Source organism: Pavona decussata, unplaced genomic scaffold (assembly GCF_977016875.1).
Source record: "Pavona decussata unplaced genomic scaffold, jaPavDecu1.1 SCAFFOLD_67, whole genome shotgun sequence".
Taxonomy (NCBI): Eukaryota; Metazoa; Cnidaria; class Anthozoa; order Scleractinia; family Agariciidae; genus Pavona; species Pavona decussata.
In genome coordinates, this window is record NW_028145486.1 from 1031818 (window position 1) to 1059352 (window position 27535).

General features: G+C 37.8%; 1 protein-coding gene and 1 long non-coding RNA gene across 3 annotated transcripts; one reads left to right on the forward strand and one right to left on the reverse strand.

Annotated features, from left to right (window-relative positions):
• The first annotated feature begins 257 nt into the window (after window positions 1-257).
• On the forward strand, window positions 258-26281 carry LOC146477954 (deoxynucleoside triphosphate triphosphohydrolase SAMHD1-like). Of its 2 annotated transcripts, XM_085112644.1 has the most exons (18): window positions 261-495; window positions 2703-2734; window positions 4496-4598; window positions 5835-5892; window positions 8008-8123; window positions 9503-9573; window positions 11124-11273; window positions 16545-16592; window positions 16760-16857; window positions 17325-17471; window positions 18659-18715; window positions 18810-18918; window positions 19652-19735; window positions 20358-20441; window positions 21010-21114; window positions 23342-23433; window positions 24564-24609; window positions 25384-26281. In XM_085112644.1, exons 1-18 carry the CDS (start codon window positions 354-356, stop codon window positions 25474-25476), a joined length of 1635 nt encoding a protein of 544 aa, XP_084968770.1. In that variant the 5' UTR covers window positions 261-353; the 3' UTR covers window positions 25477-26281. The 2 variants fall into 2 exon arrangements, with proteins under 2 accessions (XP_084968771.1, XP_084968770.1); XM_085112645.1 differs by lacking the exons at window positions 21010-21114; window positions 23342-23433; window positions 24564-24609; window positions 25384-26281 and adding an exon at window positions 20907-20985 and having other exon boundaries at window positions 258-495.
• On the reverse strand, window positions 7954-9573 carry LOC146477955 (uncharacterized). The gene is made up of 2 exons (XR_014865205.1): window positions 9497-9573; window positions 7954-8134 (listed from the first exon to the last, which is right to left on the reverse strand). It is a non-coding gene; the product is annotated as an uncharacterized LOC146477955 (long non-coding RNA).
• Window positions 26282-27535: the final 1254 nt, after the last annotated feature.

A 27535-nucleotide genomic window follows, 5' to 3' on the forward strand; every position in this document is an offset into this window, starting at 1 on the left:
GGGAAGGCGATAGTCATAGAATTAGTCCCTATATGTGTAACACCTTCAAAAAGCTCAGCTGTAAATTTTACAACATTTTTACATTTTCGTATTATATGTGTGTAAACTAAACCTTGCTTTTTCGTAATTTGTTGTTAAAAGGTTATTTTACTCACATTTTCTATCGTAGTTACTCTCCTCACCCCGCTAGTTCTTGTTGTTACACAGTGGCCGTACTGCGGGCGCTGATACGTCCCATATATGAAGTACTTACCAAAAGACACTTCTTGTTTTCGATCCAGTTCCAGAGACGAAGCACGGGCAGATTTAACTCTCTTTAGCTCCTTGGGCTTATTTTATTGCCAAATTTAACAATGCACCAGCAGAATCGCAAGAGAAAAGTAGGTATTGTAACTCCACCGGAGGTGAAGGGATTAAGAACCCCGAGTCCGAAGAAACTCAAAGAAAATGGCGTCCACAGTTGGAACGATGTCGGCGCGAGTGAAGCGTTTATAGGTGAGTGCGGATTTTGTTTGGCCTCAAACAGCTGTGCATCTGGCACAGCTGAAGTTTAACATGATTTACTTTTCTAGCAGACTATAAGTTATCTAAATCTTAGACATCACTGACATCCTTCACGGGAATGACATTATTTAGAAAAATCACCATTCATTCGAAAGGACGCGCACAGATGTGGCGGGAAATCAGAATTACGGTCGTTTCGCCTACGGGTCGTTTCGCCTACTGTCTGTTCGCCTACGACTTGAGGTGATTCGCCTACGGGTCGTTTCGCCTACGGTCTGTATTCGCCTACGTCGCCTACGTCTTATAAATATGTCAGTTCGCGTACGTCGTAAAACACATTCTACACTAGTTGATTCATCTGTTTTATGCGCGATCGGCTCTTCAGTTGAGTCAATTCCCAAAGCGTAATCCTTTGAAATCAATCGTGTTAATGAGAAAAGTCTCACCTTCTTTTGTGTAGGCCGTAAACCGTTGTTACTTTAATCTAATCCTTGGTTATTTTGATCCGAGTCCACGCGTGAAAGTGCACTTTTATTTTTCTTACTCAGTCCGAAGTTTATGATTCAACGATCACCGATTCAACGAGCCGCAACATCGAAATAAAAATGAAATCAAGCTATGTAGTGTGAACAAGCTAATTTTGTGGTAAGTACTATGTATGCTAATGAAAACTCTCACCTCCTTTAGTGCAAGCGCCGCTCAAGTCACAAGTCTACACAAAGAACACTTTAACTCCATATATTATTTGTCAGCTTGCTAAGTTAGATGAACTGAAAGTACGCAAACGGAGCAACTTCAGAATTCCCGGACACATTTCTCCACAAGATAGTTTATAGAGTTAAAGATTCAACAAGTCGCAAAATCGACGTAGAAATTGAACCGACTGTCAAGTGGAAACCGAAGCTAATATCGTTATATATGTTAATGAAAGTCTCACCTTTTTTAGTTTAGGCGCCGCTCACGCTTCACAAGTCTACACAAAGATGTGTGAATATCATTCACACATTGACCATTCTATTCGTAGATACCGGGTTCTGCTATAATAAAGCTTTAGCGCGTTTTGTTTTTTTATACATCAAGGATAGAATGTATCGACTTTTGTTGTTGTGTTTTCTTTTTAAGGTTCCAATGACCAAAGACTTTAATAATTCAGATTTAAAATTCAACATATGAATCGTAGGCGAACTGACATATAAGACGTAGGCGAATCAACTCTAGACGTAGGCGAACAGCCAGTAGGCGAAACGACCCGTAGGCGAAACGACCGGATTCCGGAAATCATTGTTCTTGAAAATCGAACTCGCGTCTCGTGTCTCTGGTAGCTGGTTTTGGCCATATTTTGTTGGGAAAATTTAGTTTTTAAACCTTGAAGGCCATAAGAATTGTAGAATATTTTATAAAATGCTAAACGACTAAATTAGGAAGAGTTTTGGCTGTACGTAGTTTTGAAATGCATTCTCAGCTGGGCAGGGGTATTTTGCATAACAACACATTTTACGTTCATCAACAATAAATTATTGCAACATTTAGGGTTAAAGAAAGAGCGATATTATTCAACCAAAAGCACTTCTCTATACTATTGTAGGTTAAACACCGATTATGCAGACGGTTAGATTTTAGTTGTAATGTTATGGCAGGAATGCCGGTCACTTCGCCCACAGGTTAACTCGCCTACAGGTTAACTCGCCTTCACATTTGAAGTTGCGTTGAAATGAAGACTTTTAAACGTTATAACATAAAGCATTAAGTCCTGCACAGTTAAATTTGGTCCTTCGTTATCAAATGCCTAAGAAAAACCCTGGCTCCCTAGCCACCTTCACACAGTCTCCCCAATTATTGCACTGTACCCAGAGGGGAACCGTAGCACCCTTAGCAACACCAAGGATACCACAAAGGTTGCTACTGAATCTGCTATTATTAAGATGCCACTTGCATCAGATGGAGGAAACCTGGTTTGAACACTCAGGGCAGAGATTTAATACAACCCCCTCTCCATGGTCTTTAATCCTATTTTGTTATGTGACTCTTCAGATCAAATTAGCTACAAGGAAATTTATTCAGATAAGAATGAAAGCTTCAGAACGTTTTTAATTTTAATGCACTAGTCTCAGTAGAAGTGAATTGTCACAAAATTGAATATGAATATTCCAGGAACAAGAACCAACATAATTTCTAAAAAGTAATTGTTTGTTTTGAAGGTGAAACAAGTTCTGAGGACCACCACTACAAGGTACAAGAACAATAATTTTTAATCATTTACCATTCTCTGTTGTAATTTAGAAAGTTGTCTTCTTGTTAAGGAGAGAGGGCTTTGGAGTCTGTGATTAACTCAGCTTTTGAAAACATCACATAGACATTACATTGTATACTGCAGCTGAAACATTCAAGATAGAAGAGTGTTGCGCTGTTGGAAAAGACAAGGAAATATCAACATACAGTGACTGTTTACCTAAAGTTGTGCCAGAAGATACCAAAAAAAGTCAACAGAACCACCTGTGTTGTTTTCCTTTTGTATTTCTGTCTGAATGGATATTTTTTCTTGGACATTATCCATTTCTCAAACCTGAGTTTGCTCTCAGAAAGCTGTTCAATTCCCAGAACAGATATGTACAGTTTGCCAGAAAAGAAAAATGTAGCATGTATATTTTCAGTATTACACGTATTTTCAAGGCAGATAAAGGGTCTGAACTGTATATTACTAATAGTTAAGTAAACATACTATTCCTTTGGTTATGTAAGGTTTTTGTAATATTGGCATGTTGAAGAAAATAATGTACAAAGAATATAGAAAAACAACTCTGAAAAGCATCTTTGCAAACTTAACATACATGTGTAAGTGTACTAAAGGCAAGAAACAGAAAAGTATCATAATATTTCAGTTCTTATTACAAGATCATTGTTTGTTCTGTTACATTTGACAGTGGTTTTATAATAAGAGCCAGGATATTGAACTTTTTTATTTCTTAATAATCTATACATGTACTTACCTTATGTTAAGTTTGCAAGATGTTTTCTGGAGAAGTTATCATTATATTTTTTGTATCTGTCGGCAGAAAGAGGAAACAAACAAAGACCTGATACGGGAATATAATGTTCAGCAAACAAGGTTCATCCTTATCTGAAATTCCACAACACACTGCATTTTTTTGTTTTCCCAAAGGTCCCCTCCTGTTCAAACCAAAACTTTATGAAAATGTGGGACTGAGCCTTTTTTTAAATACAGACAAACCTCCCGTAAGCGACCACCCATAATGTCAATGATATGTGGTTGCTTACGGGAGGTGGTCGCTTACCAGAGGTCAGGGGGGTCTAAATTTTGGATAATTTACATAATTATGGTTATTGCGGAGATCTAACTCTTTTGCTAGTGCTTATCAAAACCCAAAGTAATAACTTTTCAATGTTACATTTCAAGTGTAAAACATCTACAACTTTTGCATTTGTCTGTTGAGTAATACAAGGTCATCACCGGTCATGCACGTACATGCGTGCTATTTACAAGATAAGAGAGTTTCTTTCCTACAAAGGATTCAACCTGATTAAAGTTTATTTCAGTGTACACTATAGTGCATGTGTATGTTATCAAATGTTTAATGCTAAGCTATTTCGGGAGACACTTCCAGTCGCTCTGGCTGTGAGTTTTAATACGGCGTCCACTGTAATGATGTCGGCCAATATGTTACAGCGACACATTTTGGAATTTCCGCTCGTGAGAGATACAGCAGATTGTGTGTCAAGTGGTTGCCTACGGGAGGTTAAAAACAATTAAAAATTTTAAACAATCATCTCTAAAAGTGGTCGCTTACGAGAGGTGGTCGCTTACGAGAGTTGGTCACCTACGAGAGGTTCCATCTATAGTGATTTGACTTGAAAGTTTTCGTAATTTGGAAAAGTGGTCGCTTACGAGAGGTGGTCGCAAAGGGAGGTTTGACTGTAATAAAAGATTGTCAAATTACCATTTGAGCTAATGTTGTTTTTTTTTTTCTGCCAGGTGTTCAATGATAGCATCCATGGACATATTGAAGTCCATCCACTTTGTGTCAGGATCATTGACACTCCTCAGTTCCAGAGACTGAGGAATGTTAAACAGTTAGGTGAGCTTTTGATTACTTAGTGAAACATACACTTATGAACTTTTAGTAGTAGACATTCCTTGTGGTCTGTTGTGAATATATAATTTGATAAACTGTGAGCTCAATAATTGCACCAGGGGGAAGGGGTGACCATTTTCTGTTTGCTGATACGTGTACACTATAGGTGATAATAAGACATCACGTCATGTATGTCAGGTTGAGAATTACCTGTACATGTGACATTCCTTCTGATTTTGCCAAAACTCCAAAAGAGAACAAGACTTAACTTCTATAACTTTTTAAGTTCTAGACCTTCAGGTGATGATTCTTTGTAAGGAGCAAAATGTGTTTTCAGTTATTCCAAAACCATCTTCAATTACAAGTCAAAAATAAAATTTAGATACCAAGGGTACATCTTACATGTAATTTGAACTATTACATGTATCTTCTGACATACATTTTGTTGACTACATGTAGCTATTGTTTACTTCTTGAATGGTTTAAAATGAGAGGTTATGGTGCTAAATATTTTGTGAGAGCCTCTCTTGATTTGAGTAGACTTGTATGTCTGCAAGTCTTGTTAAGGGTGCCCTTGAATGTATGACAGGCATAGTCCCAACCTTCTTCCTTGACATTTTTTTATTTTTAATTATTTTTTATTATTTTTGTTTTTTTGTTTTTATTATCTTGCCACACAGAATAAATTACAAATAGAATAGAAAAGATAATAAATGGCTAATTAATATTAAATTTAAAGTGAACATGCAACTTGGAAAGAGTTACTGTGGCGGGGAAATCTCTGAGAAGCGAAGCTTATGAGGAATAGAGATTTCCCCCCACGGGCAATTTAAATACTACTAGGCGGCATTTAAAAGAAAAGAAAAGTCGTATATTTTAAATATGTAAGTGTGCTTAGATAAGAAGATAGATACAAAGTGTTACAGTATTTAGGTTGTATCTTGTCTGGCCCTTAAAAAATGGTTTGATCACCCGCTTGAATATATTAAAAGTCAGGGCATTTTTGATGTTAGTCGGTCGATGTTAGTCGGGCATGGCTTCCAGATGATCATGACATCATGTAGAGCTGTATACTAGTTTTTTTTTTGCTGCCCCTGAGAAGCACCTGCACAAACTTGGTCACTTAAATATAAAATTACATGGGATAACCTTGGTAGAGTTAAGATCATATATCAAGTTTACAGAATGATGTAGCCTCATTTATATTAGCTCATTTCATTGTTTTTTGGCATCTTGTAGGTGGCTGTTACCATGTTTTTCCCGGAGCATCTCACAACAGATTCGAACATTGTATTGGGTAAGATAAGTTGTGTACTTGACGTGTACATGTACATTATCATATGAAGGACAGTGCCTACTTTTGTTACTCAGGTTCCCTATCGGTGGTGCCTACTACAGTACCGCTCAAAAGTAAGAAGAACTAATGACTGAATTTCTCGCGCACTTGTCTTGTGTTGCTTTTATTTACACTGTATGCCGTTTTTAAAACGGCCTGTGCCAACGGTGGTTGATTCCGTCGACAAGTAAGTTCGCATTATCAGAGCTTATGTGATTCGAAACAATTTTGTCTTCATTCAGTTCAAAGGTTTCGATTCGCGGACAGTGTAAGAGATGATTTATTTCTTCCGTCACTTCGAAGGTTTCGTTTTAGCGAGCTCGCCGACATATCAATTTGCAATTGAAACTTTCCCGCACACACAATTCCTACATAAAAAATCCCAGCCTTATTAAAGTCAAGTTCTGTGCCTGTATCTATTAAACAGTTTTTTGAAATAATAACCCTGACACTTACAATGTTTTTCAATTTCACTGCGGTTCGAATTTGCATACATGTACTTGTATCGTGCTTTGCAAACCGCTATTGAATCGAACTTCTTTGCGGTTGCAAAGGCTTTTTCTGCCAAGAAAAAACAAAGTTGTGTATAAAGAAAATCGAAAACAGAAACGTTGTTGAAGAGCTAGCGTAAAATGCGTAGTTCTAGTTCAGAATTGATTTCAGTTTATCGTGCACCAAATTTGCATATCGACGTCAAAGGTTACCGCGCCGCGCTTACATCTCAACCTTCAAAAACCGCAAAGTCGTCGCTCGATTGACACTTACATTTTAGCCACAACCCATTATTGAAGAATAACAGATAGGTTTTTTAAATGCAAATCACATGTAAGTTTTCGTATATTTGTTTCACGCCTATGTAATACGCAAATAATCTCTAGCGCACGTACAACAGAGGCCGCAACAGTCTAACTGGTCATCACCAGCTCTATAAAGTGTATGTGTTTGTGGGTTTTTTTTCTAAATCCCTGAGAGAATAAAAGATATAAAAACATACACAGCATTTACAATCTCTTCTACACGAAGACGCTTTATTAGGTTCTGCAAATTTATTAGCTCCGATAACCCGACGTGCCACCTCCGAATAAATGCGCAATGACAGATTGATCAGTTCGGTTATCTTTGCAGCCGTCGTTCGCTTACATCGTTGAATCGCTCTGTAGAGGTCTAAATCACAAAGTACAGTGTATATACAAACACATTAAGTCCTCGATCAGTCGGTAAGTCGCTTAACAAAGCAAGCTCGATTTTGTTTGCAACCTGGTTCACGACCGATAAGCTTAAGACCGAACTCCATAATTCAGCTTGCTGCGTGACAAGGGCGTCCTGCCGTATCAACAACACCGACACTCAACTTGATATTCTCGCGAAACTCTCGCGAGAAAAGTCAAGCCTAAGTAAATGTACTTACAGTTTTTTCACCCTCTCGCGAGACGAGTGTCTCGTCTCTCGAGACGAGAATCTCGTATCGCGAGACGAGAATCGCGTCTCGCGAGAGGGTGGTAACTTACTTTTGAGCGGTACTGTAAGACAGGAATTTTTTTGTGCAGTTGAAAACTATGCAGAGAAAGCAGAACCAGAAACAAAAAATGGGGGTAACCATTCATTTTCAGAGAAAATAAAGGCTCAATTTGGAAAAAAAAAAACACCATGCATTGCTTTGTATTTTACTACTTGGTAGAACAATAATTGTTGCTTAAAATCATAAGATCTGCTTTTTCTGCATAGTCATAAACCGGGCAAAAAGACTTCAGTATTTGAAGGCCCCATCCTTAAACAAGCGTAAAGAATTAATTGTCATAATGTGTAGAACTTTCCAAAAGATTATCCATACCACCCCTCCCCCCCCCCACCCTAAAGGGATTTTGTTTCTAAAACCTCCCTACACCTCTGGAAGTTCCAATGTAGCTTGAAGTTCATACTTTCATTTATTACATTTTTATTTTGTCTGGGGTGGGTGAGGGGGTGGACAAAGGCCCCCTTCCCACCCCACTCCCCTGGAATTTCCAATCCCTTTTTTGTTGGGGAACTAGACAGTAAGGTTTGTAACACTCACACTGGTTTGCTGTTTGCCTTTAGTACATGCCACTTGGCAGGAAGACTTGTGAGGAGTCTTCGAAAAAGACAACCAGAACTAGAAATCACAGATGAGGACATACTCTGCGTCAAAATAGCCGGACTGTGCCACGATCTAGGTAGGCTCCTTCTCTGGGCACTACCAAGTAAATTCATTACTAACATTGAAACTGGTCTTGTGTTGCTCTGAATCTAGAGGTCACCTTGCCATACATTAAACTATGGATTAATTGTAATTATCAAAAACTGGATCATTGTATAATGCAATTCGAGGGATTTGATTGGCTGAGCGGCCATGGTATATGAGCCATTATGCCATGGCCGAGAAATGGCGGCCATTAAATTGTCTGCTGGTTCTTCTCTTACAGGGAAACCAGTAAGATCTAGCAATATTTTTTTATTGTTTTTAATAAAGCAATTATTCCACTTGCGCTTGTTGGATATGAGATGATTATGGCCAACTCGGCGCTACGCGCCTCATTGGCTATCTATCATCTCATGTATATTTAGAAAAAAAGGCAAATAAATGCCAATGTCAATACATATTCAAATGGTCTTGGAACAGTTCTGCAGTGATCATTGTATGCATAGTGTTGTGAGTGTAACAAAATTCTCAAACTGATTGGCCATCAGCAGCCGTGATCTGAGTGTTAAAAGGACAGTGGATAATTATGTTATGTCTAAGTAGGGGACAGTTGCTCTTGCATGAGTTCTCTTTTTTTCCCCATGTATTTTACCAATGCATCATGTCCAAGTAATGGGATAGTATTCACCATTCCTTGCACTGTAATAAAACAAACTTTACACTCCCTTCTAAGAGGGGAACAAAAAGAGTCAAATATTCCCTCAGTCAAGACAACCAGCTTGAGGTCATTCAAATATCATGCAACTTTCTTTTGGAATCGGCTTACCAATAAAACTAGAATGCTGAGACCCTTTCCATTTTCAAATGTAATGTAAAGAAGTTGATCATCATAGAAGAATGTTAAATGTTTAATATCAGTAAGGTTGTTACTACAGCTGTTTCAAAAACTCATTAATAATTCATAAGCCCATTGACCTATCAAATGGTCGATAAAACATCACGTGCAGTGGTTTTATATCCGATAAAACCTCCTCCTTATTAGTATGTGGTGTTTAATGTTTTTCTCGTGTGCTAACTTCCAACGTTCACAAAAGCATCATTGTTATGAACTCTCTTGACACACGCTTTTCCATTTGAAGCTGTTTGTGGTTTAAAATCCTGATAAAACACTGCTGCTTGTGTTTTAAACGTTACATAATAATTAATTATGTATATTTTATCATTTATGTTATTTTTGCCGTTTTGTTTTTGTTTTATTTATAATTATATTTTATTTAACTTTCTTTAAAGGTACCAGGCGAGCTCAGTCCTACATTGTATAACCAAATGCTATATATATGTAGACCACAAGCATATACAATGAACAGTAAAGTGCAAACTAGACATTGATCAATTCTTTGTTTTTACCTTCAGGTCATGGTCCTTTCTCACATTTGTTTGATGCACTGTTTATACCAGCCGCCAGGCCTGGTTGTGGCTGGAAGGTAACCCCTCTACAATGAACACTGTTTAGCATTAAACACACCATACATTATTTATTAAGAGTTACACTGAGTTGGAAATGACAGTCTGTCATTTGGACCTTGTCTGGCTGAAGTTGGGAAATTAATGTCCAACTGATTTAATAACTCAGTTGTTATCTTGTATATCTTTAGCACTTGACACAACTCGTTGAAAGGAAGAGTTTACATTTCTCCATTTTTCCAGTTATGTAAAGTCCAACAAATTTATAATAATTATACAGCATTACCCTGTCAAAATAATAATGTGGAAGGACGTACAGTAAATGTATTATGTAAGTCCTGCTTAGTACAGGGCTTCTGATAGGGTGCGGAAAAAAATTGGAAATTATGCGGCACTTTTAAGTCTCATTATGCGGCAAGAAAGGTCTATTATGCGGCAAATTATGCGATTTCATTTAAGCTAATTTAACCTTGTTTTATTAGGTCTAAGTGGAGCACAATCCATTTTTTGCTGTTCAAGAAGCAATAATTAGAGCACGAAGAAATGAACCAGCTGAAATAAATCATTTGTTGCCTCATTTCAAATTATTGAAAATCAGATATTGCTAATTTGGTCAAGTCAGCGTTTGTTGCTTCCCACCCGCATTTTTTTCCACGTTCCGCTTGTGTGACTCAGCTTCAATGTGCTTGTCAACCACAAACTTTCGAAGATGATCAACCACTATGTTGCACAAAGAGCAAAACATCTAGGAAGATCGAAGGAAACACTGCTCGCAGGGTAAACAACAGACCATTGTCAACATGAACGATCCTTCGGGTACTTTCTTGCCCTGTCTTTTGCCAAAATATTTACTGAAAGGTGCGATCTTTTTTTTCTCCTGCGAAGAAGCGCTCGGCGTTTTAACAACAAACCTATCCATAATGAGGATGTTTGTTTCAATTAAAACAAAATAACTACATATTGCAAGCGACTATCACGCAGTTTTCACGTCAATACCTACATCGCAAGTATGAAGGGATCAAATGACATCTTAAAAATATATCAATGATTGTGATTGGTGTATTTACATAAAAGGATTGTTTTTTCTGGGCCAATGATCACTTGTTTAATAATGAAAAGCAGCACCAGGTCCCCAGCATATAAAATGAAGCATAGAACGCCTGTTTGTTCGCTTAATCAACAAACGAACGCTTTCAGGTGATTTCTGACGCCTTTTGAAAGAAAAAACTCCTTGAGATAACGCTTAAATTATCGGAGAACTTAACATAAAGCGAGGTTTTTGCTCTTTTTTTTCTTAAATTGTGCGATTTTGTACAAATTCTGCGATTTTTCATGAATTATGCGATTTGTTGCGATTTTAGGTCAATTATGCGAAATCGCAACATCGCATAATATCAGAAGTCCTGTTAGTACGTGTACTTAATGATTATTATAATTATTCCCAGCCCCCAAAGAAGCTTTACTGTTAAGTTACATGTACTTGTATTCTGATGATCCTCAACAAGAATCTGCAACATGTTTTAAAAGTATTTTAAATTATTCAATCCCATTATTTTTGTTTGTCAAACAGCATGAAGAGGCATCAGTACAGATGTTTGATTACATGCTGAAAGCAAATAACTTGTTACCAAGCTTTATCCAGTATAATCTGACCGAAAGAGATGTGGTATTTATCAAGGAGCTTATCGCTGGCACGGCATTGGATACAACTGGTTCTCAGGTAAATTAATTAGGGGAGTGTCCTTAAAAAATGAGAGAGTGGCTGACTACTGTTGCCTGTACAATCTGCCCTCTTGTGTGCTTTCTGTAATATTAACGCCTACCTCCTGTGCTTCTTGTGACTATTGTTCTCTAGTTTTAACTACACAGACCTGGGAATTCCACTTCCTACACGTCGCATGTCTTGATTAACAAGTGAGGTTGCCATGGCCTAGAACCGTGTTGCTTTATTTGCCAATAGGCCTTTCCACCACTTACGGAAATTTCCACATTGTAATGTCTGGTAAAGTGTTCAAAACAATTGCGCTGGTTAGATTTTAGTGCAAATAAATGCTTTGGGTTATGCAATCATTAGGGGTGAAAATAACGACTCCGCTTCACCTTGACGATCTATATCAAAATACGTTGGTCACAATTCGGTCATTTTCAATTCAATAGTTATACAGTCGCATGCCAATGATTGCTTGGTTTCTGGTTATTCCAGCTGAAGAATTCCATGGTATGAAAAGCAAAAAGCATTATGCTTTTATTTCCAGTGCATTGCTGTGTTCATGGTGTTTCTTGATTTAAAACTCCCATCAGTATTTCCATTGACATCTCAGAAACCATAATGCCTCCAAACAGGCAACTGAAGAGTTGACAGTGGGACCTTGAGTTTCACTGGTTCAGCCATTTTTGTAAACACATGCTTTCAGGATCTCTTGAAACAATGCTGGAACATTGTTTTGTCCAACCAGGCAAGTTTCATTATAAGTTACAGTAGCTGTATCAAATTAAAAATGGCTGACACAAATCAAAAAAAACAAATAATTATTGTTTCTATTGCAATGAATGGATTCACTACTTGTAATCATGCACATTTTGTTTGTCCAAGTTAAATTTTAGCGAGTTTTGTTTAACTCAAATATTGACACCAGTACACATTTTGTACAGGTACAATGCAGCCATAAACTTTACATGATTCATAAAGAGCAATGTTATCACTACATACAGGACAAAATATACATAACTCCAGTTTGTCTTTTTCATTATCATTCTGTTCTAGATATTGCCCTCTGGGGTTGTTTCTAGATCATAATTATAAATATCTATAATACAGAAGGTGAATGACAGTCTTTCTACACTGTACCAAATTCATCCTATTTGTTTATAAATTATAAACTAATAGGATGAATTGATTCTTATTATATCCCTCAGTTAGTATGCCCAGTGTGATTGGTCAATTTTGCAGGCCGCATTTTACTGTTAGTACCACCTGGCGCTAAATTTGAAAGTTTGATACCCAATTAACCTCAGAGATATAATAAATATCTTACTAACCTCATTTTCTTCTTGTTGATTTACGATCTGCGCACTTCACACTTGGCCCATAAATCAACTGGTCCATCAATCTCGTCATCAGAGCCCGCTTTTCTTTTGGTCAGCAGCAAGAACGCGGACCTCTGGGCTAATCCAAATGAGGCCACCTTTGATTGGCTGGTAAAAGCATGTCTATTTCACGGACCGGAAGCTATTTTTTGGCGCGAAATTGAAATATGAGACAATGGCGGAGTTTACGACTCCCAACGCGACTTCCACGAAAGTTGCGAAAAAAAAAAAGAAAATTGCTATCGTAGTTGTAATGCGGTTGACAACCACCGCATTTATATATATGGAGTAAAAGCAAAATCAGACGGAATTTTAATAGCGCTTAAGAGTAAATGTCAGTAAAAATCAAAGAAATTGTGGCCATGGTTAAAATAATCGATTTCGCGCATACTTTGTTAGTGTGAAGGCCTTAGCTAGGTAAGTATGTAAAGGATATAAGGTTAGATTTTTGAAATATTCTATATAACGGCAAAAAAAAAACATGAAAAACGGTCACTCTGCCCAAAGCTCGCATTTCACCATGTGAGAATCGAAATTTTACACTTTCAAGCTTCTCGCTGCACAGACATTTACATAGCTGTGAATCTTTCTTTAGTATAATTTAATACATTGATTCTTCCTCAGTCAAAACATAGTAATTATTTTCATCTCTGCTCGTTTGTGAGCGAACTGAGACGCAACTGAGCTCAGATGAAGTAGACACACTTTTCTCTATCACGCAAAAGCCGAAAATAGTCCAAATTCAGCGAGAAAAAAAGCTGACCGGTAGTGACTCAAATCAACTGATACTTTGACAAAAGACAGTACAGTCATTGAATTTTAGGTGTATGGTTTTTAATCTGTAGGATCTAGAAGAACGTTTGCACGAACACCGATCAAAGTTTGAAAAAATTACAATTCAGCGTCATTGAAATCTACAACTCTACATAACAGGGCATAATAGAATAAATTAACTCCTCGGCCAAAGTTTGGCTAAAAAAGGGCTTTTAACTATTTTCAACGCTTAAAACGTTTTAAAAAATATATTGATGTTAAATATTGTCTACACGGGTACAACAAACCAACAAACACCACAACAAACAAAAGGTAAAATTAAATCTCACTCGCTCCCTAAAATGTGTCACGCACGAGCGACTTGGCTACAATAACAAATTCATATTTTAAAATATGTTACTTAACGCTGTTCCAGATTTCCCGGTTAACTTGCTGAAGAAATAGAAAATAACTTGATAGCAATGCAACCTGGAACAATTAAATAATCTTTCGATAGCCAATCGGAAGTAACTGTTCCCACGAGAAGCAAATATTGCATCGTTCTCTAAATAAACAAATCTACTTATCCATATCTCTAAAACATTAAATCTAAAACCAGAGTTGCTTGTTGGGCAAGTTCACAGACATAAAGAACAACGATGTTTTTTGGCCGTCGATAAAACCCGGAACATGGAACATTCTGGAACATTCCAGAACATCCTGGAACACAAAAAAAAAATTAAGATAAAAAAAAATAATAATAAATTAAACAAAAATAAAGGAAAACATGAAAAAAAAGTGAGTATATTTACATAAAATGAAATTACATTGTATCCGAAAAAAATTCATATAAGAAGAAGTACGGAGTAGATGGGAGGGTAGTATAAATGGAGTATGTACTTCAATGGTATGTACTTCATGTATCCCTTATTATAATAGGGGATATATGAAGTACCTACGATAAATGGGGTGTTGTAACTGACCACACTGAATGAAGGTGCAAGTACTTTCCCGCCATTTGCAGCACGTGCTTATCGCCCGCTACGCCAGAATTGGATCAGTTCCGGCTCGGCTGACCAAAGAATCAATTTCCTGATGTTCGGAGTGGAACTAAACGTCGTTCGCGCAGTCTTTTTACCAAAACCCTCCCGGGCTCCTCGCGTCTTCGCCTAGGGCCTCATGTTCCGTATTTGTACTCCTTTGTTGGTCGTTCGGGAGCTTGGACCCGTTTCTTGAACGAAAGCCACGAAAACTTCTCTTCCCTTCCATGCTATTTTCAATGAGACCAAACCGAGAATCAACAGAATGCGGCAACCTCTATCATATCGCTGTCGTGTTAGGTTTTCTAAGCAGTCCGATCAGCCTTGCAGAAATTTGAGTCATTTATATTTTTGGCTGATTAGATCTTTCACAGATCCTGCTTTTACTTGGAGCATTTTCGTTGTGCGGGTCCTTGTAGATTGTTTGCTTTTACAAAGCTGTTCTCTATGCTTATAACTATTTTTCATATGAACAAAATTTCCTGTTAGGCCTGTTTGTTTTTAAGATAAAATCCACTGAAAATAGCCGGAACTGATCAGTTTCTGGCGTAGCGGATGATAAGCACGTGCTGCAAATGGCGGGAAAGTTCTTGCACCTTCATCCAGTGTGGTCAGTTCAACACCCCATTTATACTACCGTCCCACCTCTCCACCTACTCCGTAATTCTTCTTATATGAATTTTTTTTCGGATACAATGTAATTTCATTTAATATACACACTTTTTTTCATTTTTTCCTTTATTTTTGCTTAATTTATTATTATTATTTTTTTGTATCATAATTTTTTTTTCTTGTTCCAGGATGTTCCGGAATGTTCCGGGATGTTCCGGAATGTTCCGGAATGTTCCATGTTCCGGGTTTTATCGACGGCCATGTCTTTTTACTGTTGTCGGTGGGATTTGCACGGGGATTTGCGGCGGAGACGAATGCACTAGCTTCTCAACTTCCGTCAAACCACTCAAGCGGTGTAACAAGCATACAAAGCATCACAATAAGTCATTTTCGGGAGTTGAAACAGAAGTAGAATTGATTTTGGCAAGAATGCATTTTTTTAAAAGTTAACGAATTTATCGGAAATGGCTGTCTGCCCTGTTCATCGTGCCAGGTTCAGCATAAAAGTAATTTTTGCACCACCCGGAGGTTGTTTCGGGTCACTCTGAAGCAGCTGTGGAAAGAGGCCTCACTGGAAAAGAAATATATTTATGCCAATCCATGAAGTTATTAGAACTTTCAAAACAGCACGTCCCAGTTGGCTCAGATAAATAACCAGTTATAAGATGTACTACCAGACGGGAACTGTATCGAATGAGTTTTGTATTCTCTTCATTCTGGTGATACGAGAATATATGACCATATATGAAAGAAATCATTTAATCGAACGACGGAGAGAAATAATTAATGTTGGTTATCGTGAAAGTCATTTTGTTACTTATCTCTTCATTCTGTTGTCCAATCCAATTATCATAACAACCTTTATTTCATGACTCTCATGTGTTATGGATTGCGCTTATATTGTATAAGCCAACATTCCGGTCTTTGTTTAAAATAGTTACGATGATCCTTGAGAATCCGAACATTTAAGTGTCCTCTAAGCTTATTTATTTGATCTTGCATCAACGCATTCAGGGGCAATACCAAGATAATCGATGAAGAATCTTCTTCACTTGACAGAAAAAAGTCAAATACATGCGGTAGAAGGTGATATATGAGTGATTTCCCATATCCTGTAGGAAGTACACAAATGGTATCCTTTCCTTCAAACACGACACTTTTTAAAGCTTCATACTGCGCTTCTTTCAGAGAAAGCTTAGCTTTGCCCAACTTCTCTAAAGCGAACTCTAAAGCGCAATGAAAGTGATCAATAGCAGCCGCCATTTTCTTTTTCCATCAAACCTCACGCAGGCGCAATCAAACCGGAACCAGGGTTTGATGGTTCCGGTTTTGGATTCTGCCAGAGCGTCCGTTTCCCGTTCCGCTGGACAAGGGTAACGAAGGCTCTGGGTACGAGATTGCTGGTCCATATAAACTTACAGTATGGACCTCGAACTCGGTTAGTAAGGGGTTAATAATGAAGAAATAATTATTGATGGTTAAATCTGAATATTGTATAGGACTGGCCTTTCAAAGGACGAGAACCAGAAAAGAGATATCTGTATGAGGTGAGAGAATTTGTAATAGAATGTGTTGAATTGAAAATATGAAAACAATGACATGAAAAATAATATGTATTTAACTGTAGTTTAATACTCTTGAAAGGAAGATTCAATATACTAAAATAATGACAATTTTATTATAATTTTTATTTTATTAATTTGCTGTTTTGCAGATTGTGGCTAACAAAAGAACAGGAATAGATGTGGACAAGTTTGATTATTTCTCCCGTGACTGCCACAACCTAGGTATTAGTAACAGCTTCGATCACAAGTGAGTAAGACAAACTGGCACTTTGTTTGTGTCAATTTTCTAGTTTGCTGTGTTCAATTGAAGCTGAGAGCACACAACCAACGTCGAATGTTAGGCCGATTTTTCGTTTTGCTCAAAAGTTTCTGAATTTTTGCATGTGGCCATAGTATAGTCAGAGGACATCACTGTGTTTTTGAGATAAACAATGTTTTTGAGTCAGCAAAAGAAAAGCAAAAACAAACTAAAAAACATTAAGACAGATGCTTTGGAGCGAAAAAAGTGAGAGCTACATGTATGACTGTTCTTTGGCTAAAATGAAGGCTGCATGCAAAAAATTCATAAGCTTTTGAGAAGACCACAAAATCAACCTAACATTTGACATAAGACAGTTATGCTCTCAACCCTTCGATTGTATGCTATGATCTTTCGTTGTTTCCTTTATAATGTTAAATACAGTGTACTTACAGCGGCTTTCTTGTATTCTACAGGCGTTACATGAAGTTTGCAAGGGTAATTGACGGACAAATCTGTGTACGAGACAAAGAAGCTGGCAATATCTATGATCTGTTTCACACTAGAAACAGTTTGTTTAGAAGAGCTTACCAGCATAAAACCTCAAATATCATTGAACAAATGTAAGTGAAATAAATTTAACATTTTTTTGTAATTTAAAAATATTTATTATTCTTTCACACGTAAATATTAATACGACAATTACAAATTACTTAACCCTGCTACAAACGATTCAACAAATACTAAATAAATTTAACATGGCTAAATGTATTATTTTTGGTCACAAGCAAACCTTAACTCACAATAAATTTTTTGTCACCCCATATAAATATAAGAAATGCGTCTTCCTGACCACTGTTCCATACATCCAATACCTAACTTTGTTAACCCCCACCTCCTCTAAGAAGGGTCAGGCTGTTAATGAGCACCATTCCCTAGGCAGAATTTACAGGCCATTACAGCAGAAAACAAAAATATTTAATAACTGAGAGGAGAGGTGATAAATAAAACATTGCATTTGTAACATTAACTTATTGCTACACCTCAATAAGTAGAGATATGTCCAGAAATGCACACAAATGAGAATTGCTTGAACTACACAATAGACATCTCAAGGTGTCCCCAGTCTTAAAGGGGCAGTATCATGGGAGATATCATGATTTGGGCAAAAATTTACTAAATTTAAACTTTGAACACTGTGTTAATTTTAATTAAAATTAAAATTTCTAAATCGCTAATTTAAAGAGATTTTAATAGTGATTCTACTGAGATAAAAGGTTGAACCGAAATATTAGTACAACCAATTTTTAGCGCGTTATGACAGCGAAAATTGAAAACATCAGCCCGAGGTTTTCAAATTTGAACCCATTTTTATTTTGGTCATCTGCCGGCTAAAATATCCGTGGATAGGTTCTTTGCATTCTGATAGTCTTTTTATGGAATTTTGGTCATTATATCTTGGCTGCTATCAACCGAATAGCGTCTTTTCAATTTTCAATGTGTTACTAAAAAAAGCGTAATACCGTCCATTTAAATTCATACTAAAACACAAATAATTCTGCCAAACATAAAGTCATGAAAATAACAAAAAGGTCTGTCTTATATGAAGTACCCAAATTCAGGGTTAGGTGCATTTCTGGAAATAAGTGAGTAGATGATAACAGATACCCTGGGGGTGGGAGGTGGGGTGTTTCTGTGATACCCAGTAAAACAGATACCCCCTCCCTCTTGGGCTTCTGTATTCATTTACATGATAACAAACCAATTTTTCCAGTGTATTATTTAATGTGTATTTAATACTTGTTTGTAGGATCACTGAAGCTATGCTGAAGGCTGATAGAAAAATCCTACTTAAAGGAACAGATGGGTAAGTACAGCCCAGTGGCTGATAACAGCTCCGACACATGCGTTCACCTCTGTAATTCATGTACGGTATAACTGGGTTTGTTTTTGCATGGCAGGAAAATGCTGTCAATCTCTGAATCGATCGATGACATGGAAGCCTACACCCAGCTGACAGATCAAGTGTATTATCAGATTCTCAACTCTACCGACCCTGACTTACAACAGGTGATTTGTCCAGTGTAAAGTCTTTTATTTTCTACCCTATTTTTATAGTCATTTCATGTAGTTTTAAAATGAAACAAAATCTGCCCAGGGGGCCTACGGTGCCAACTGCTCAGTCAAGAATAAACCCTGAGTCAACTTGTTTTGCAAAATCCTTAAACTTTAGTCGCTTGGCCGATTTGATATCTTTCTAGTCAGTTGAATTCCGGCCGGTCATAGTAGACTCGCCAGTGAAAGGTTTCTACGGCTCAAAATGGCAAAAAAAACACCACACGTGACTCAATCGACGTTTCCTTGTAACTTTATTTCAACATAAAGGTAAAAGGCGACTTTAATATCTCCACTAAAATTTCAATCGATCGTGTTGTGTGAATATAAAGTCTCAAGTTCCAAACAGCAATTACACCACACAAGCAGAGGGTGGTCTGCCTGTGACTAAAGCAGTACAAGGATTAACAGTTGCATATAAATAACAGAATTTGAAATCAATGCTTTGTATTTCTGCTAAGTCCTACATGTAGCCTTCAGTTCAGGTTCACATACATGCAAACTTTTAAACTCTCCCAAAGCCCTCTAGTAGTTTGGTCGAGTTTAACATTCATGTTATTTTCTGACTCCAAAATATGCCAATGCATATCTCGCAGTGCAATTGGTGATGATGTTGTTGAGTTGTTTTACATCACATGTATTTACTAACATTGATGGCTGTGTTTTTTTTTTTTTTGTTTTTTTTAAGGCACGTTCCATTTTACTCCGCATTGAAAAGCGAGACCTGTACAAGTGCATAGGCCAAACCATTCTCAAAAAGCGGCTTGACAAGGTACTTTACTAAAACACGATTTATTCCAATATGCTGTCCTTTTTTATAATGCATCAGTCAATTCCAGCTGTGCCCATCCCCCCCCCCCCGGGGGCAATAGTGGGGCATTTTCCCACACTGTCCATCCCAGGGGTCAGGCATTAGCTTTCAACCTAATTACCCCAGGGCATTTGACCAGCTCACTTTTTTCACCCTACAGCATTGTCGCTTTCTTAATGACAAATTTATCGTCAAATACAGTAAGTTTCTTATTGAATATGTCTAGATGGGACATAAAATGGGACGCCAGAGCTGTAGAATGACCTATTTTTGCACTAACTACGGGAAACAAGACCCATCTAGGACTTAATTTGGCCTGAATCAGCTTAGATTTTACTGAAAGTAAGACGAGAAACGAAGAAAATAAAACATTTTTGACATGTTTGAGCCACCACCCCGGGGCATTTGAACAACTATTTTGTTTCGGCGGTGGGGCATTTGCCAGTTTATTTTCAAAAAATCCTAATTCCCGGGGGTCGGCCCGGGGGGGGGGGGGGGGGGCACCGTTTGAATTGACTGATGCATAACTGTGAGTAAATTGGTATATCACCACTGATGTCTTGCCGTTTTTCTGTCTTAACAGGAAGAGATTCCCGACATAACTAAGTCCATAGCTGACTGTATCGAAGGTGGGCCCTATATTGAGCCAGATGATTTTATCATTGATGTAAGTTACATACACAGAGGTGCTAGAGAGCTATCTTATTTTACTTGGATGATTATGGTTAGGCTTCTATAAATCAATACTCATGTGCCATGAAAAAATGATGCATCAAGAAAATACGACAAAATACAAAACGTTAGTGAATTAAACAGAAAATTACGGCCTTGTAACCAACAACCTCAAGGGTACACCCAAATTATGCAAATTTTCTCATTGGAACTGGAGCTGGGCACTAACTCAAGTTTGAATCTCTGGTCGTTCAAACCTGTTGGCCGTCTGTCGACCAACTGTCGGCTGTCTGTTCGCCAACTGTCAACCGTTTATCGGCCAACTGTCGGCAGTTTGTCGGCCAACTGTCGGTCGTTTGTCGGCCAACTCGGTCAGCAGTTTGTTGGCTAACTGTTGGTCGTTTGTCGGCCAACTGTCGGCCGCCTATTGGCCAACTGTTTGTCGTTTGTCGGCCGACAGGTTTATCACGAAGCTGTTCTTCAATTTTACCCAACTTTATCATTTACCACTTTGGTTTAATATTGTCATAATTGTAGGTAAATGTATTTATATTCTTTCGCAGATTGTCACTTTTGATTATGGTATGCGGGATAGAAATCCAATTGACGAAGTGCGATTTTATGGAAAGAACAATCCAAACAAGCCTATGATTGTACGGAAAGAACAGGTTAGGAATGTTCATCTTACGTGCCGCAAGTGGTCCGCAGGGAAGGACCGTAACCCGGTTTCTGTAACCTGAGGCCAATTTAAGAAAACGTTTACTCTTACATACAAGCTGGGCCGTTGCTTTTAACTACAAACACAGGAAAGAACACAGTAAGAGTTCAAAAACGAGTTCAATGAGGTTTCTTAAAGACTTCTAGTAATGTTTGTTGAGGTCATTTTTAACTCGTGAATGCGCGCATGCGCAATGAACGAGTTATAGCGATAGCTGACTCTCGACTTGGTCGATCAGTCGATCAGTCGGTTTTGTCGTTAACTTTCGGGCGTGCGCAGTGAATGAGTTTTAAATTCAATTAGTGGAAAAAAACACGCGAACATTTGTTGTTCATGGCGCATCAGGAAATTCTTATTCAATATGTAGAGAATAATTTGACAATCATTTAGTGCAAGAATGGCGATTTTTCGTTCAATCTGAGCAAAGTTTCAAGTTTTTTCAGTTTTTCAGAAAGTCCGGGGTCGTAAACTCAATTAGTGAAAAAAAAAAAAAAAACGTGAAAATTTGTTTCACGACGCGTCAGAATTCTCTCATTCATTCTGTAGAGAATAATTTGACAATCATTTTAGTGTAAGAATGGGGATTTTTCGTTGAATCTGAGCAAAGTTATAGGATTTTTTCGTTTTTTTCTACGAAGTGCGGTTTCTTTCAAGAATTAAAAATAATTTAATTTAAAAATAATTTAATTAAAAAATAATTTAATTTGTCAGTTTTCACGCGAAAGCGGAACGTGCCATGGCACGCATCATTGACGTCGTAAACAAAATTATGCAAATTTCTGGTGAAATGAACACTTTTAAGATCTTGTCAGCTTTCATAGAGGTTTCAAAGGGAAAAAATGTTTCATTTTCGAAATTTACAACTGGTAATTTATGGGAAAGCAAAAGGACGCGGTCGATAAATAATTCTTATTTAGCAAGAGCTTGTTATAGTTCATTATTTTTACTTGAGGATTGCGTGGACTGAACTCCAAAGGAAAAATTTCACGCATTTATGTCGGGCATGAATCGTAATGCGATACTTTGTTGAACATATTTCCCTTTGTGAGATCGGCTTGCCCTACAGTAATTTTGTAATTTTAATTCCCAAAAAAACTTCACTTGCCCATCGGGCAAGTGATGGTTAGAATCCACTAGCCCGATCGCGAAATCCAGTAGCCGCGGACTATCACACGAATTTGCATGACGTAGCTGCACATGGCGTGCTCCTATAAACTTTGAATAAAAAAAACACGTGATATTTTTTAATCGGCGCATCAGAATAATCGGCTTATTCAATCTGTACAGAATAATTTGACAATCATTTTAATAGTACAAGAATGGTCATTTTTCGTTACATAATCGGGCAAAGATATAATTTCTTTTAGCTTTGGAGGAAGTTTCCGTAGCCGTCTAAATTGCAATTACTATGTGTCATCTGCATTCACGAGTTGGCTCACAGGAGCCTTTGATCTGTATGCGTGTGTAGTTACAAGGGTATAGGTTACTCGTAGCCATACTCGCAGTCGTTCTAGAATCTAAAGGTCTCCGGTTATTAAGTGTCACGCAGGTCACACAACGGCAATAGCTGTCCTCTTCCTTTAATAGCCTGGTTTACACGTACGACGCAAGCATAAGCATAGGCACAAGAAACCTACGTGTAAACCGGTGCGACGCAAGCGTAAGCGCCTTGTGCTTAGGCTTGCGTCGTCCCACTTAACACGTACGACGCAAGCATAAGCACAAGCACAAGAGAATGGAACGATTTCCATTCTCTTGTGCTTGTGCTTATAGCACAAGAGAATGGAACGATTTCCATTCTCTTGTGCTTATGCTTATGCTTGCGTCGTTGAGTCGTACGTGTAAACCGGGACGATGCAAGCATAAGCACAAGTGCAAGGAAAGGAAACTGAGAAACAGTGACAAGTTGTCAGCGTACATTCTAGTCCGCCATGTTGGAATCAAGTTTCGCGCCAAAAGGCAGTCCGGCCGCGCGATTGTGCCACATTTTTATGCTTCTGCGCTTACGTATGTCACCTTATGCTTATAACACGTGTAAACATCCTTGCGCTTATGCTTACGTCGTACGTGTAAACCAGGTTTTACTGCCCTGTTGCGTAAGCTCACTAAGACGCTAGCCAGACACAGAACCTGAAAAATAAATAAAACTAAAATAACTGTACTCTGTAATTCTTCAGGTTAGCAACATGCTCCCAGAGATGTTTGCGGAACACCACATTCGTGTTTACTTTCGCAAAAATGATCCTCAATGCGTGGAGAAAGCAAAACGGTGAGTATCTTTTGTGTGTAACGCTGTATCAGTTGAGCTACAGTGTGTAAGTGATCAGTTCGACTTGCACTGAGAGAAGTTCCTTGTGTAGTTTTGGGTCCGGCTTTGAGGTCGAATGTCGCTCAAGCGTCCTAAAACTGTTAAAAATCACATTAAATCTGTGCAAGAACCATACCAATAACAACCATGACACTTACCTTGGAAAGCTGAATCAGAGTACAGAAAGGACTCGACGCGACTACAAGGAAAGGAAATTGGTGATAATGATTATGATGATGATGATGATGATAAGAAATCACGACGGCGACGGTAACGCCAACGAAAACGTCACTTGAAAATATAAGTTGCGTTACTTGTACTACTTCACGATTATTTCAGTTCGTTTAATTTATACATTATGGCCGAACTATCCAGTAACAGAACAGGTAGAACGGTGTTTGGTTATTTCACGCTGTTGTTTGGCCGGGTATTGTAAAGAAATTACAACGCACGTGTGACGTTCATGTTGCCGTCGCCGTGGTAGCTTCTTAAACTCTAAAGATTGACATTCCAATCCTAGCAGTATGCAGGATGTTTGTCCCATGAGCCTACAGTCGACTCCCGATAACTCGAACCCTCGCTAACTCGAACTAATTTTTCTTTCCTTTCAGGTCATTTCCTATATAATTTTACCCTCGATAACTCGAATTCCCGATAACTCGAACCTTTTTCAATTTCCCTTGAAGGTTCGAGTTATCGGGAGTCGACTGTAGTTTAATAGCCTTAACCCCCACGAGTCTCCTGTAGCTCAGTGGTAGAGCATCCGAACTAGTAATCGGAAGGTCTTAGGTTCGACTCCTGATAGGAGCACTCGGAATTTCTTTTTCCAAGTTTGCCTGTGTCATTACTGAATAATACATCATTCTCAATAACAAGTTGTGTGCTTGAGCAGAAATTTTTCACAGTGTCATGGGTAAGCAGTTGGAGTGTTCTGATGAATGTAAGAATACAGTCAGTAATAGAAATACCTTTACCCGAAGAATCTGCCTCAGTAGAGTACGACTTTCACGCTCGCTCGCGCTCTACTATCTCTGGTAAAGATCCAGTAGCACGTCAATATTTGAATGCTATTGTTGGGTTTTTTTTTTCAGATGCTTTATACTGTGGTGCCAGGGTCAGGAGTGTACAACACCCAAGGTAGACGTTCATTTATCAGTTTCGAACTTAAACTGTGCACAAAAGTCTCTTTCGTTTAAGACTGCGAGCTGTCCCTTCTTTTTCTAAGGGATAGTAAAACAAGTGAACCACGCGAACGCGCGCGAAAATTGTCTCCCTCGAAGAGCGCGTCATGTCTCCTCTCGGGAGAATTTTCGCGCGCGTTCGCGTTGTTCAATCGCTTTACTATCCCTAAGAAAGATAAGGGGCAGCCCGTAGTCTGCCTTCCTTTCTTGTCGCTTGGAATTGAAGGAGACTGGAAAAGTCTGTGCACTAATACAAGTGCAAGCAGTAAGGGAAATTCTGAATCAGTATGAAAGTTTGTCAAACCATGCTTGTTTTTAACTGTGTTATGACGTTATTTGTTATCCTAAACTGCAACCACATTCATCCAAATGATTGTTTACGCCGGACATATTTAATGCAATTTTTTCTGAGAAGTTACTGTAATAGTGCGATGCTGAACGTTCTTCAAAACTGTAACAAGCAATAAAGAAAATCATAGGTAATCCCCGTATAACAGCACCAAAACTCGTGTAGATCAAGACACTAATGTTTCCTGGTTGTCCTAAAGGCATTCATATCATAGTTATTGATTCGTTTTGATTGCGCCAGCGTATCAAGCTCTTCCTTGGGTCTGTGCGTGTTTTCGTTCCCGTGTTTAAAACAGCGAAAAATACGGCGAGGATTTATAATATCGCGGGCTATTGTAACCAATGTTGAGGAGTAACGTTCTCATCTTGTGATTTGTCGTAGGGGGGTGATGCATTTGCTCAATTTACGCCGATGAAGTCGTCTGAAGATGGTGGCCATTCAACAATGGAAAGACGTCTGAGTTTTCAAGAATGATCTTACCTTTGAATTGAAAACATTTTAATTTTTTAGCCATTTCAATGTAGCATAATTTTTAAATTCTAAATGTCATGGCGGTGTGCGCTGGCATCCCATTTTAAACATTTCATTGTTACATCTGTTTTAAATTCTAAGTAACGCGTTTAAAACTGAGGATTAGGTAGACACGTCTCTTTTCTCTTATTATGCCACAAGCTTAGAGAGAAATTATGCAGTCCTGAGGAAATGAGCTTGGCAAGAGCAAACTGTTGGCTCTATAGATGCGATGTGTTTTTTAAGCCGGGTCCACACCAGCGCCTTTTTGTCATATTGGCGACGCGGCTTTCAGAAAAGTCTTGTCGTTAGTACCCGGTAAAAATCCAGCAGCTCCCGTAAGCTTGTAATAGTTTAAATTGACTAGAAATCACTCTTCCAATCAGTGGCGTAGCTGCTTCTTTATGACCGACACTTTAGAGAAGTCACCCGCTATACCACGTTTACGTGACAAGGTCTGTTTTATTTCATTTTGTATATAAAAGAGTTTGGTTTATCATAGGTGTTTTTAAGTGTGGGATTCGCAGGGTAATGGGTTCCCATATCGCCACTAAATCAATAGGAATCAGTCACTTGGCGAAGCGAGGGAAGCGCCCGCTTCCTCGCCTTTCGCTTGTGCCCGATAATCTCTCGCATTCTAGGGCCTGTCGCGCTATTATAGGGCAAGGTGTTGTGGGAATATCCGTAAAATATAATAACATGGCTTGTACCGGTAATAATAATAATAATAATAATAATAATAATAATAATAATAATAATAACAATAATAATAATAATAATAATGATAATAATAATGATAATGATAATGATAATGATAATAATAATAATAATAATAATAATGATAATAATAATAACAATAATACAAAATAAAAAATGGAGGAATGATAACTTTATTATTTACAAGAATAAAATCTACTAGATACAATTTGATTCTATTAAAACCTGACTGATTTCACAGTTTGTTGTGAATAATAATAATGTTTGCTGTGTAATAATAATAATAATAATAATAATAATAATAATAATAACTTTCTTTATTATAATATTCCAAGCAAAATTGATATTTACAAGTTAAAAGTAGAAAAAAGAGCTATTAAAACCTATTTACAATTCAATATTTAAAATTCATTTCGATTAAAAAAAAACCGACTATTTCCAAGCACAACAGAGCTATTTTCAAGCACAATTTTTTAACAATAGTAAGACTAAAATTTTGATGAAATAAAAAAAGTTGTTAAAAAGATCCTAAAATACTAATTTACAACGTCACGCCATCCTTAATAATAGTAATTATTATTATTATTTATCCAGGGAGCCCACTCGCCTTGGCGGTTTTCAGTGGGGCCGGGTATGGGATAATGGGCCAGTATCATAAAATATAACCCGAGCCTAGGAAGGGTACCGGGATAAGTAGCACATTTACTCCCCCCCCATCAAAGGTTAGGTTAACAAACATCGCATATGGAGCGGTTTTCATTTGAGTGTTGTAATACTAAGACCAAAGTAATTACTGTGGCCAATCATGAGTGATGTAAACAGCGCAATGAACCAATCAGAACTCGAAGCAAGTGCATGAAACCTGTACCAAGCGCGGGAAAACGCGTGCGAGCAAGTTACGATTGGTTTTTTTGGTTTTTGTTTCTTATTGGTTGAGAAAATGGCGCGAGTTTTGCTAACCAGTCACAGCGAAGTGAAGAGAAACCAATTCATTTACCAAATCACGTTCGACAGTCAATTGGAAACCGCTCAAATGAGCCATAGTATTGGTAATCACAAGTGCGTTCCTTCTTCCAGCGCTGCAATGTACTGGAAATGGTTTTCCCGTGTGAATATAATTTGGACAGTGGAGAAAATATTTGTGACCTTCTAAATTATTTTTATATTTTGTATAGCTTGTTTATTGAGTTCCTTGAGGCTGGGGGAACATGAAAATCAAGCACTCAGTAAAGGGGAAATATATTGGGGGGTCTACTTTTGTACATTTTAACTGAAATGGATTTATTTATTCATGTAACTTTTCTTA